This window comes from Seriola dumerili, unplaced genomic scaffold (genome assembly GCF_002260705.1).
Source record: "Seriola dumerili isolate Sdu_G_001 unplaced genomic scaffold, Sdu_1.0 BDQW01000193.1, whole genome shotgun sequence".
NCBI lineage: Eukaryota > Metazoa > Chordata > Actinopteri > Carangiformes > Carangidae > Seriola > Seriola dumerili.
Genome location: NW_019174448.1, coordinates 38,405 through 52,316, shown reverse-complemented (window position 1 = coordinate 52,316; position 13,912 = coordinate 38,405). Strand labels below are relative to the sequence as shown.

Here is a 13,912-nt window from a genome sequence, read left to right as displayed (position 1 = left end):
TGCAGGTGAACTGGAAAGACTCGCGGGGTGGGTCGGGGGTGCGGTGGGGGGTAACTTCTTATTGCAAGAATTTTATGTGTTTTGTCCGCTCTACGCCTTTTCAGACATAGAGTCAGAAGTGTTGCTAAAGAAGAAGCCACAGAATTTCTCATCCAAGAACAAAACTTTGTTAGTCTTAAACGATCACACATAATAAGGGTCAGGAGCTTTCTTTTGTTTATGTTGCTGTTGAGGCTGAAAAGTAATCATTGGTTGAAAGATTAAATCGGCGGCGTTAATCAATGAGCTAATTTATCAGGCCAAAAATATACACATTCTCTGGTTACAGCCTCCTCCAGTAATGAGGATTTGCTGCTCATTTCTTGTTTTATATCACTGTAAATCTGATATGAATATGTTTGGGTGTTGGACATTTACAGACTGTAAATCCAGTGTAATAATCGACGAAGATAATTGGCAATTAATCATTAATAAAGAATAATCATTAAGTGGCAGCTGTGTTTTCTGATTTCCAACATATTGGCTGCACTTTTGGCCATGTCAAGACCAAAACATGTTAATATTATCAATACTAGATAAAATATTTTTATTTTATGTATGTTTTTGAATTCATATTTTAATATAAATCTTAAATTAATTTACATGATTATGACAGTGTTTTAAACCTTATTTTAATCCTGAAAACTTTTTCACCTTGTGTGGACTTTAAGAATGTTAAAGCCTCTATCAAGGGATAATGATTATTTTCATTATTACTTACTCTGCAGTTATCTTCTTGATTAATCGTTATGGCGGCCTCATTATAGATGTTCCACAGTCTAAAGTGGCATTTTCATCTGTTTTCTTTGACCACACAAGCTGACAGGCCATCTGATCTCACGTTTAAGAAGATAAAATTAGTTTGCCCGTTAATCTTCTGATATCTATTAATCAAACTAATTGTTGCAGCTCCTACAATTTGTCACATTCTTAAAGACTTTTTATTTATCCATTTAAAAACATTCTTTATAATTATCATATGTCTGTGAGGTTTGTGTTGCTCTTTGTAGCGCCAAAAATTTTTTGCTGCAGCCCCGGTGCCAGCTAATGAGTCATCTTGGTTTGTGAAATCAAACTAAAATTCTCTCTCTGCCTTTTGCTTTGTGTTTTTGCAGATTAACAGGTATGCCAAAGAAAAATATGATCCCCCAGATCCCCGTAGATGTTACAAACCATCATGTCAGCCGAGGAGGCGGCCAGTGGGAAGAAGTCTCACTGGGCCACGAGCTGGAGATATCTGTCAAGTCTTAACTAATCTCCTTCTGCGTCTGCTTCTGTAGCTACAAACAGTTTAGAGTGAAAACCGTCAACGTCCAGGTGAAAAAGTCAAAAATAATCCAAATGTGTTGTTCTAAAGAAAACAGTAAAATAGATCTCATACTGGTTTCCTGTGTGCTGGCTCCAGTTCTCCCAGTGCTTGAAGGACAAACATTTTAAAAAAGTCAGTGAGTGATGAGCAAGAATATAAAGGCTGCAGTGTTGTTCTTCATTGTGTGCTCGCTGTTTCCGATCTCAACCGAAAGCATCTTGACCATTTTTTTCTTTATCTCACTCACACTGAAGTCAGGTGTTTTTATATGTGTGGCGCTGCAAACTGAAGCTGAGCTGGACTTCCTAACGTCTTGTGTTGCGAGCGCAGCTGAGCAGCAGATTGAATCAATAAGGAAATAAAGTTGCAGCCTTTACTGAAAGATGAATATTTCTTCCACCCGCTGTTGATTAAATGAGTGCCAGTTAAATTAGTGATTATCTGTAAAGCACATAAATGACCCCAAGACCTCAGTTGTGGAATCGACAACCTCAGGCAGAATCACAGAGTTTCGGAGTTCATAAGTGAATGAATAAGAAACTGAAAGAAATGTTAATCGTTAAACTTCCCAAGAAACCCCAGATTAAGTTAATAATTAACATGAGGTTTCTTGCTGTAGTTTCCAATATCAAACAATAAGTCAGTGTCATTCACTTCAGATGTAAGGGAGATTTCTTCTTGATGAAAGCTACTAAAGAGAAATGTAGAAACTTAACTCTGTTCCTTTGTGTAAAAAAAAAAAGAAAGAGAAAAAGAAATTGTAAATTCTGTATTAAAGTGCCGTAATAGCTCCCCAGAGTCGTGCTGAATTCCATCAAGTCTGGTTTTAATTGTAGGTTTTGGGTCACATGATGGTGAGAATGCAGTTTCATGAGGTTTTTCACCCTGAAAAAATTATATTCTGGCTGAAAAACTGAAGTTATATCTTTGCTTGGGCACAAAAAAAATTCCAAAATAAAAATGGTTTCAAGGGAAAACAACATCTGCCACAAACACCAAATATCAATATTCACAATTGGCTTTCAATAGACGTGGTGTAGAAATCTGTTTTGTTCCCTTGATCACAAAGCTGACATACTGTGTGTGTGTGTGTGTGTGTGTGTGTGTGTGTGTGTGTGTGTGTGTGTGTGTGTGTGTGTGTGTGTGTGTGGTGTGTGGTGGTGTGTGTGTGTGTGTGTGTGTGTTGTGTGTGTGTGGTGTGTTTGGACTCAGGGCGGGTGAGGAGTCTGAGCAGTCGTTGTGGACGCTCACTCACCTGACGGGCGCTGCACATCAAGCACAACAACCTGAGCCGCATCCCGCCGGAACTTTGCCAAGCTGCCAACCTGGTCTACCTGAACCTGTCGTCCAATAAGCTCCGCAGCCTGCCCGCCGAACTGGGCAACATGGTCTCACTCAGGTTGGTCACCTGCGGGGGAAAAAATTCAGCGTGGCAGAGATGCGTTTAGGGACTGACATGATTTCACAGTGCAGTGAACTGGAACATCTGATATTCAACAGGCTTTATAAATCATGAACAAGAAAAATTATTATGTTCTGCTGAGTAGGTACTGGAAAAATTGATTAACATCACAATTGTTATTTTTCTGTATTGCATTGGGAACGGTCTTTCAATATATTAATAAATCCATTGAAATATGATTTGCATCATGTACTAGTATATGAATTCGGACTGGGCTTTCTTTCATGCTAAATCGTGAAATCAATTACAGACAATCAGGTTCTTCAGCAATTAAATCTGAACATCCAATATTATCATGAAACAGACCTGCTCATTAACAGGTAACATCTCCCACAATGGCCTCATATAACCATGACCTTTTGAAAGTATTGGCTGCCTCTAACTCTGTGAGTTAGTGGATGTAGTAAAGTCTGAAAAAGTCCAGTGATTTCCCCTTTTTCCCTCTAAGATTGTGACAGTTCAGCTCCTGATCATTTATGCAAAGAGAATATAAACACAGTCTGGCACAACACAAAAAGGGGAACATGCTACTAAAAAGACTTTGGAAGTTTTCCAGCTGAATTTGAATAACTCAGACTGCTGGAGCCTTGCTTGAATAGACTCTGAAAACATTTTTGCACGAAAAGGGGACTGTGGATTATTTCCGCCATCGTTACATTAGCAGAGGGTCACTTAATGGACAAGAGCGATCAGGAGGAATGCATTGTTTGTAAGAACGGCTTGAAAAAATGCGAGTCTGTCTTTAAACTACATGCACGCATTTGTTATGTGATTTACTGCAGCACATTCTGGCAAACAAAGATAATCTGTAATTATTCCATTAATTCTGTTTGCACAGTGAAAATATGAGCTGCTGTTTGAAGTAAATGGATTGGTCGTAGTATTGAATCTTTTAAAACTAGATCTGAATTTCAGATGTAATTTGTGTGTACGGCTGAATGTAATAACTAATGACTTCACTGAATGAGGGTCATTGTTTGCTGCGTGTTTTGGATAATTCTTTATTTGAAATGGAAGCAAACAAACCCAGGCTTCCAGTTCTCATGTTCGCTGGCGTTGTCGTCCACTTGCTTGAAGTTTACACAAAGGATTCAATTTTGCTAATGACTGCAACGTTTGTGCAAAGCTTTCATTTTCAGTTAACGGTGTGTGTTTTTGTCTGGGAAAAATAGACAATTCGTTCAAAGGATTATGTGACAAAAGGGTCCCAACGCACATAGAGGAAAAGTGATCAAACAGCAACGGTGGTTAAAACGCAGTGATCAAACACTCACAAGAAAAGAGGGAGATTTTATAAAAAATGTGTGGGTGAGAATACTTTTCCTTCTGGGCTCAGAAAAGCATCTCCCTCAAAAGTGACAATGCAACTAACAACGAAGATGAGCAAGCAAAGGCCAGTTTTGACTGGAAGACTAAAACTAAGTGACAACAAAGCAGAACATGGCAGAAGATGTTTTTTTAACACCAGCAAAAAAAAATAAAAAAATACACAATGACAAGGAATTATGCACTGTTAAAAGAAAGTTTGTGAAAGAAAAGAAAAGACTGAAACGCAAAACATCTGACATCTGTCTCCTGTTTGTTGCAGGGAATTGCTTTTAAAACACAATCTTTTGCGAGTTCTGCCTTATGAACTTGGGAGGCTTTTCCAGTTACAAACCTTGGGGCTAAAAGGTGAGTCTCTTCTGTGATCGCTCTCACTATTTTGGACATAGAGATTATATTCTGACAGTTTTTAAATCACCACTATCCACCATATACCAGAACACCACAGGGAGTATGTGAGCCAAAACTGTAGTCTGTGAGAAATCTTTGATTTTAACCCAAATTTTAAATTTTAAAGGTCTCGTACTGTAGTAAAGTGGGATCTCCATTGTTGATTGATTATAGATCAGGTCTAGGTTTATATTAATACTGTGAAAGTATCAAAGCCTCAGTCCACAGAGAATGCACACAGCCTGTATTCAGAAACTGAGCCTTAAACCAGCTGTCAGGACTTCCTGTAACTTTGTGATGTCACAACAAAGCAGTCACCGCTCTCAGCCACGCCACAAGCCCGCCCACCTGGACAACCATCTCTGAGTGTTTTACCTGATCTCTGCTCTATTTTTATATGGATAATACAGAAAACAGTCAGCCAATGAGAGGAGAGGCTCAGAGCCTCCTCTCTTCTGATTGGCTCCCACCTGTTGTTACTAGAGCTCCAGACGAAGCCTGAGAGAAATTTCCTCGATTGGCGTCCAGAAGTGATTTTGAAATCTTAATGGCCCCCCCCCCATCTTATATTATTGACCTTCTCACCCCTTACCCCCCCTGCTTGCTCTCTTAGAAATGCACATCAGCTGTTGCTCTCAGTTCTAAGGGCGAGGCTTGAGACAGAGGCCTCCTCAACTGTGGAATCTCTTTTTATAAACGGCTTTTAAATTGAGTTTCTGTTTGTATTATGCTTTTTGTGTCTTTTTTATCATTTGAAGGTTTGTATCGTTGTTTTGCAGAACCCTTTTGTCCACAGGACATCCTCAATCTGTACAAGGAGCCGGAACGGAACCAGAAAGCTTTTGAACTACATGCTCGACAATCTAGCAGGTGAATGGCTCGGCTGCGTCACCTTAACCGCACGCCGTTTATCGGAACTCATGCATATTTAAACCTGCAGTTTATTGTAAACGCGAAGCACCTGAGGTATATCATCAGCAGGTATGCCATTGTGTTTGTCGTGGACAAATGAGCACTAATCCTCATTCTCCCGCTGCCCTGCCTGTTTTCCCAGTGCACCAGAGCAGCTGCCCCAAAGACCTTGGATCACTCTGAAAGATGCGAGACCAAATGATCCCCTCAGGTAAGGGAGGGGAAGTTACTGCAAGTTACACCTTCAACTTCCCTGCTGGTGTAAAGATTAAGACACGTATTTTTTATTCTTTTATTTAAAACAGCTATAATCAGCGAGGAAGAAGTACTCAGATCCTTTACTTGGGTAAATACTGGCATCAAATATACTTGAAGCAACCAAAAGTCAGGAAGCACACTTCCTATAATCTTTTTCTTTCTTTTAAATCAAGAACAGTCAGGTTGGTAGACATGAGCGTTCTGTGTTTAGTTCACTGACATTTCCTTAATGGATATTGTGGGTTTGGAAGTCGTTGTTTTTTTTTTTTTCCTGTCACTTGATCCAGAGATGGGAAAACTGCCCAGAGCGTCACAGGCTTTAAATGTTGGCCGTCACTTTGTCCTGAAAATAAGTGAGAGGAAGGAAAAAAATAACACTTACAGGCCTATTGGAGCAGAGATGTTAGAGCATGTAGAAGTTTCATCCAGTTTGTTGGTGGTAAGTTGTGTGGAATGAAACTCAATGACAACCATCATCTTTATTAATTAATACAAACATTTATACAACACAAGTTTTTGCTGCTTTTGGAAGCACGGTTAAAGACGGGATGTGGGATAATGACACACGAGACAAAAGAGGTGATTGTGCAACTGAACAACTGAAAACACCGAGAGACGCTGCTTAAAGCTACTTCTCGGGAAAGGAACTGTCTGGTGAGATAAAATGCTAAAGATTTTAAATGAAGCCGTTCAGTTTTGGCCTCGGGAGAGTCATACTTCCCTTTAACATTAAGCCAGTAAATGAGGAGAAGTGTGTGAGAGAGATCCATGTCCAGTTTTCATCCAAAGTACAAAAACCGCATAAAATGTTTCACTCAGTTTTTTTTACAACGCTAACATTGCAAGCATTTGCACAATAGTAAAATGTTGCATATTGCTGACTGATGTTTTAACTTCTCGGTAACTTAAAAATTAAGTCCTCAAATCTTTTGAATTTTCCTACACTCTGCCCAAACTCAAATTGAATGCATCTTCCACCGTTTCCATCTTCTCTGCAGCCGTGTTCACAGTCATGTGCTACAACGTGCTGTGCGACAAGTACGCCACGCGACAGCTGTACGGCTACTGTCCTGCCTCCTGGGCCCTCCCTGGGAGTACCGGAAGAAAGGCATCATGGAGGAAATCACCAACTGTGACGCCGACATCATCAGCCTGCAGGTAAAGGACGGGCCTCTCTGCTTTGAGGAGGACATTGCCTTTGTTGTTACCTCTTTGTCTGCGTGTTCGACTTTTAAGCTGACTTAAAGAATGGGTAGAGACGGTAATGAGGAAAAAAAATCCGCTGACTTCTAATAGAACAGTTTCGTCGTTTCTATTGAGCCGTTCAGTCTCTCAGTCTGGAGCTGCACGGCGCGCTATCAGCTGCTCACATCGACTCACGGTGATCCGACTCCGGTCGCTCTCCTTCAGCACAACGAGGCATTGTCTACTGGAACAGATAAAGAGGCAGAGTGCATTACTGATTAAACTGTCCTGGGTTAGGTTCCAGTCCTCGGGGTAGGAACGTTTTTTAACTCTCCCTTTGGCTGGAAAGTCCCTTATTTGACGTTAATATAACTTGGAAAATGTTTTGGAAATAATTTTTCGGAAGCTGGAAAAGAGAATGTACAAGAAGAGGCTATAAATGCTAATGAAAAAAATTGAGCCCCAGTAACAAGTTAGTTAGTTTAGTTTTTTTGACTTTTAGTGGAAAGGCATCTTCAGGACGGAGCAAACTTCATCCGGATCAGGGAATATCGAGAAAAACTACTCACTAACACCTTTCCACAAACATTTCATGGACTCTCTCAGACGACTTTTTCTTGCCCTGTGTGTCTGCAGGAGGTGGAGACCGAGCAGTACTACACGTCAGAGGTAGCATGTCCTTTTCTGTAAATAGAAAAGGACTTTTCTTTTCTGTGGAGTCCAAATTAGATTCAAGACCAGCTCCAATTTATTTAATTTAAGTTTTGGGCCGAAATCAATGGTAACTTTTATTGCGATAAGATTTTATGTGTTTTGTCGCTCTAGCCTTTTCAGAATAGAGTCAGAAGTGTTGCTAAAGAGAAGCCACAGATTTCTCATCCAAACAAAACTTTTAGTCTTAAACATACCACAATAAGGGCAGGAAGCTTTCTTTGTTTATTTGCTGTTGAGCTGAAGTAATCAGTTGGTTGAAAGATAATCGGCGGCGTTAATCAATGAGCAATTTATCAGGCAAAAACTATAAACATTCTCTGGTTACAGCCTCTCCAGTATGAGGATTAGCTGCTCATCTCTGTTTTATATCACTGTAAACTGAATATGAATATGTTTGGGTGTTGGACATTTACAGACTGTAAATCAGTGTAATAATCGAGAAGATAATTGGCAAATTAATCAATAATAAAGAATAATCATTAAGTGCAGCTGTGGTTTTCTGATTTCCAAAATATTGCTGCCACTTTTGCCATGTCAAAGACCAAACATGTTAATATTACAATACTAGAAAATATTTTTTATTTTATTATGTTTATGAATTAATTATTTAATATAAATCTTAATTATTTTACATGATTATTGAGTATTATTTAACCATTTTTAATCCCTGAAACTTTTTTCCCTTGTGTGACTTTAAGAATGGTAAAGCCTTCTATCAAGGGATAATGATTATTTTCATTATTACTTACTCTGCCAGTTATCTTCTTGATTAATCGTTATGGCGCCTCATTATAATGTCCCACAGTCTAAAGTGGCATTTTCATCTGTTTTCTTTGACAAACAGCTGACAGGCATCTGATCTCACGTTTAAGAAGATAAAATAGTTGCCCGTTAATCTTCTGATATCTATTAATCAACTAATTGTTGCAGCTCTACATTTGTCACATTCTTTAAAGACTTTTTATTTATCCATTTAAAACATTCTTTATAATTATCATATGTCTGTGAGGTTGTGTTGCTCTTTGTAGCGCCAAAAAAATTTTTGCTGCCACCCCGGTGCCAGCTAATGAGTCATCTTGGTTTGTGAAATCAAACTAAAATCTCTCTCTGCCTTTTGCTTTGTGTTTTTCAGATTAACAGGTATGCCAAAGGAAAAATATGATCCCCCAGATCCCCGTAGATGTTACACCATCATGTCAGCCGAGGAGGCGGCCAGTGGGAAGAAGTCTCACTGGGCCGAGCTGGAGATATCTGGTCAGTCTAACTAACTCTCCCTCTGCGTCTGCTTCTGTAGCTACAAACAGTTTAGAGTGAAAACCGTCAATGTCCAGGTGAAAAGAGTCAAAAATAATCCAATGTGTTGTTCTAAAGAAACAGTAAAATAGATCTCATACTGGTTTCCTGTGTGCTGGCTCCAGTTCTCCCAGTGCTTGAAGGACAAACATTTTAAAAAAGTCAGTGAGATGAAGCAGAATATAAAGGCTGCAGTGTTGTTCTCATTGTGTGCTCGCTGTTTCCCGATCTCACCGAGAAGCATCTTGACATTTTTCTTTATCTCACTCACACTGAAGTCAGTGTTTTATATGTGTGCGTGCAAACTGAAGCTGAGCTGGACTTCCTAACGTCTTGTGTTGCAGAGCCCAGCTGAGCAGCAGATGAATCAATAAGGAAAATAAGTTGCAGCCTTACTGAAAGATGAATATTTCTTCCAACCCGCTGTTGATTAAATGAGTGCCAGTTAAATTAGTGATTATCTGTAAAGCACATAAATGACCCCAAGACCTCAGATGTGAATCGACAACCTCAGGCAGAATCACAGAGTTTCGGAGGTTCATAAGTGAATGAATAAGAAACTGAAAGAAATGTTAATCGTTAAACTTCCCCAGAAACCCCAGATTAAGTTAATAATTAACATGAGGTTTCTGCTGTAGTTTCCCAATATCAAACAATAAGTCAGTGTCATTCACTTCAGATGTAAGGGAGATTTCTTCTTGATGAAAGCTACTAAAGAGAAATGTAGAAACTTAACTCTGTTCCTTTGTGTAAAAAAAAAAAAAGAAGAGAAAAAGAAATTGTAAATTCTGTATTAAAGTGCCGTAATAGCTCCCAGAGTCGTGCTGAATTCCATCAGTCTGGTTTTAATTGTAGGTTTTAGGGTCACATGATGGTGAGAATGCAGTTTCATGAGGTTTTTCACCCTGAAAAAATTATATTCTGGCTGAAAAACTGAAGTTATATCTTTGTCTTGGCACAAAAAAAATCCAAAATTAAAATGGTTTCAAGGGAAAACAACATCTGCCACAAAACACAAATATCAATATTCACATTGGCTTTCAATAGACGTGGTGTAGAAATCTGTTTTGTTCCCTGATCACAAAGCTGACATACTGTGTGTGTGTGTGTGTGTGTGTGTGTGTGTGTGTGTGTGTGTGTGTGTGTGTGTGTGTGTGTGTGTGTGTGTGTGTGTGTTTGGACTCAGGGCGGGTGAGGAGTCTGAGCAGCTCGTTGTGGACGCTCACTCACCTGACGGCGCTGCACATCAACGACAACAACCTGAGCCGCATCCCGCCGGACATTGCCAAGCTGCCCAACCTGGTCTACCTGAACCTGTCGTCCAATAAGCTCCGCAGCCTGCCCGCCGAACTGGGCAACATGGTCTCACTCAGGTTGGTCACCTGCGGGGGAAAAAAAATCAGCGTGGCAGAGATGCGTTTAGGGACTGACATGATTTCACAGTGCAGTGAAAACTCGGAACATCTTGATATTCAAAACAGGCTTTATAAATATGACAAGAAAAATTATTAATGTTCTGCAGTAGGTCTGGAAAATATTGATAACATCACAATATGTTATTTTGTATTGCAATTGGGAAACCGTCTTTCAATATATTAATAATCATGTGAAATAATTGCCAGACAAATCAGGGTTCTTCAGCAATTAAATCCTGAACATCCAATATTATCATGAAGCAGACCTGCTCATTAACAGGTAACATCTCCCACAATGGCCTCATATAACCATGACCTTTGAAAGTATTGGCTGCCTCTAACTCTGTGAGTTAGTGGATGTAGTAAAGTCTGAAAAAGTCCAGTGATTTCCCCTTTTTCCCTCTAAGATTGTGACATTCAGCTCTGACTCATTTATGCAAAGAGAATATAAACACAGTCTGGCACAACACAAAAAGGGGAACATGCTACTAAAAAGACTTTGGAAGTTTTCCACTGAATTTGAATAACTCAGACTGCTGGAGCCTTGCTTGAATAGACTCTGGAAAACATTTTTGCACGAAAGGAGGACTGTGGATTATTTCCGCCATCGCTTACATTAGCAGAGGGTCACTTAATGGACAGAGCGATCAGGAGGAATCTGCATTGTTGTAAGACAGGCTTGAAAAATGCGAGTCTGTCTTTAAACTACATGCACGCATTTGTTATGTGATTTACTGCAGCACATCTGGCAACAAGATAATCTGTAATTATTCCATTAATTATGTTTGCACAGTGAAAATATGAGCTGCTGTTTGAAGTAAATGGATGTGGTCGTAGTATTGAATCTTTTAAACTAGATCTGAATTTCAGATGTAATTTGTGTACGGCTGAATGTAATAACTAATGACTTCATGAATGAGGGTCATTGTTGCTGCTGTGTTTGGATAATTCTTTATTTGAAATGGAAGCAAACAAACCCAGGCTCCAGTTCTCATGTTCGCTGGCGTTCGTCCACTTGCTTGAAGTTTACACAAAGGATTCAATTTTGCTAATGACTGCACGTTTGTGCAAAGCTTTCATTTTCAGTTAACGGTGTGTGTTTTGTCTGGGAAAAATAGACAATTCGTTCAAAGGATTATGTGACAAAAGGGTCCCAACGCACATAAGGAAAGTGATCAAACAGCACGGTGGTTAAAACGCAGTGATCAAACACTCACAAGAAAAGAGGGAGATTTTATAAAAATGTGTGGGTGAGAATACTTTTCCCTTCTGGGCTCAGAAAAGCATCTCACCTCAAAAGTGACAAATGCATAACAACGAAGATGACAAGCAAAGGCACGTTTTGACTGGAAGACTAAAACTGAAGTGACAACAAAGCAGAACATGGCAGAAGATGTTTTTAACACCAGCAAAAAAAAATAAAAAAAATACACCAATGACAAGGAATTACTGCACTGTTAAAAGAAAGTTTGTGAAAGAAAAGAAAAGACTGAAACGCAAAACATCTGACATCTGTCTCCTGTTTGTTGCAGGGAATTGCTTTTAAACAACAATCTTTTGCGAGTTCTGCCTTATGAACTTGGGAGGCTTTTCCAGTTACAAACCTTGGGGCTAAAAGGTGAGTCTCTTCTGTGATCGCTCTCACTATTTTGGACATAGAGATTATATTCTGACAGTTTTAAATCACCACTATCCACCATATACCAGAACACACAGGGAGTATGTGAGCCAAACTGTAGTCTGTGAGAAATCTTTGATTTGAACCCAAATTTTAAATTTTAAAGGTCTCGTACTGTATAAAGTGGGATCTCCATGTGTTGATTGATTATAGATCAGGTCTAGGTTCTATATTAATACTGTGAAAGTATCAAAGCCTCAGTCCACAGAGAAATGCACACAGCCTGTATTCAGAAACTGAGCCTTAAAACCAGCTGTCAGGACTTCCTGTAACTTTGTGATGTCACAACAAAGCAGTCACCGCTCTCAGCCACGCCACAAGCCCCGCCCACCTGGACCCACCATCTCTGAGTGTTTTACCTGATCTCTGCTCTATTTTTAATGGATAATACAGAAAACAGTGAGCCAATGAGAGGAGAGGCTCAGAGCCTCCTCTCTTCTGATTGGCTCACCAACCTGTTGTTACTAGAGCTCCAGACAGAAGCCTGAGAGAAATTTCCTCGATTGGCGTCCAGAAGTGATTTTGAAATCTTAATGGCCCCCCCCCATCTTATATTATTGACCTTCTCACCCCTTACCCCCCCTGCTTGCTCTCTTAGAAATGCACATCAGCTGTTGCTCTCAGTTCTAAGGGCGAGGCTTGAGACAGAGGCTCCTCAACTGTGGAATCTCTTTTTATAAAACGGCTTTTAATTGAGTTTCTGTTTGTATTATGCTTTTGTTCTTTTTTATCATTTGAAGGTTTGTATCGGTTGTTTTGCAGGAAACCCTTTGTCCCAGGACATCCTCAATCTGTACCAGGAGCCGGACGGAACCAGAAAGCTTTTGAACTACATGCTCGACAATCTAGCAGGTGAATGGCTCGGCCTGCGTCACCTTAACCGCACGGCCGTTTATCGGAACTCATGCATATTTAACCTGCAGTTTATTGTAAACGCGAGCACCTGAGGTATATCATAGCAGGTATGCCATTGTGTTTGTCGTGGACAAATGAGCACTAATCCTCATTCTCCCGCTGCCCTGCCCTGTTTCCAGTGCACCCAGAGCAGCTGCCCCAAAGACCTTGGATCACTCTGAAAGAGCGAGACCAAATGATCCCCTCAGGTAAGGGAGGGAAGTTACTGCAAGTTACACCTTCAACTTCCTGCTGGTGTAAAGATTAGACACGTATTTATTTATTCTTTTATTTAAAACAGCTATAATCAGCGGAGGAAGAAGTACTCAGATCCTTTACTTGGGTAAAATACTGGCATCAAAATATACTTGAAGCACCAAAAGTCAGGAAGCACACTTCTATAATCTTTTTCTTTCTTTTAAATCACAGAACAGTCAGGTTGGTAGACATGAGCGTTCTGTGTTTAGTTCACTGACATCTCCTTAATGGATATTGTGGTTTGGAAGTCGTTGTTTTTTTTTTTCCTGTCACTTGCCAAGATGGGAAACTGCCCAGAGCGTCACAGCTTTAAATGTTGGCCGTCACTTTGTCCTGAAAATAAGTGAGAGGAAGGAAAAAAATAACACTTACAGGCCTATTGGAGCAGAGATGTTAGAGCATGTAGAGTTTCATCCAGTTGTTGTGGTAAGTTGTGTGGAATGAAACTCAATGACAACCTCATCCTTTATTAATAAAACACATTTATACAACACAAGTTTTGCTGCTTTGGAAGCACGGTTAAAGACGGGATGTGGGATAATGACACACTGAGACAAAAGAGGTGATTGTGCAACTGAACAACTGAAAAACCGAGAGACGCTGCTTAAAGCTACTTCTCGGGAAAGGAACTGTCTGGTGAGATAAAATGCTAAAAGATTTTAAATGAACCGTTCAGTTTTGGCCTCGGGAGAGTCATAACTTCCCTTTAACATTAAGCCAGTAAATGAGGAGAAGTGTGTGAGAGAGATCCATGTCCAGTTTCATCCAAAGTACAAAAA

At 39.9% G+C, this 13,912-nt stretch overlaps 1 protein-coding gene and 1 pseudogene across 2 annotated transcripts in view; both read left to right on the top strand.

Moving 5' to 3' along the window:
- Positions 1-7,571, top strand: part of LOC111227980 — a 9,491-nt pseudogene extending 1,920 nt beyond the window's left edge.
- The window catches only part of LOC111228016 (CCR4-NOT transcription complex subunit 6-like), a 30,800-nt gene that overhangs the window by 3,077 nt on the left and 13,811 nt on the right, over positions 1-13,912 (top strand). Inside the window, exons 2-6 of one of the 2 annotated variants that reach the window (XM_022753783.1) lie at positions 8,728-8,849; positions 10,075-10,261; positions 11,836-11,921; positions 12,744-12,833; positions 13,016-13,084. In XM_022753783.1, coding sequence (XP_022609504.1) covers positions 8,738-8,849; positions 10,075-10,261; positions 11,836-11,921; positions 12,744-12,833; positions 13,016-13,084 — 544 coding nt within the window. In that variant the 5' untranslated portion in view covers positions 8,728-8,737. The remainder of the gene's footprint in view (positions 1-8,727; positions 8,850-10,074; positions 10,262-11,835; positions 11,922-12,743; positions 12,834-13,015; positions 13,085-13,912) is intronic. The other variant, XM_022753784.1, reaches the window with a different exon arrangement.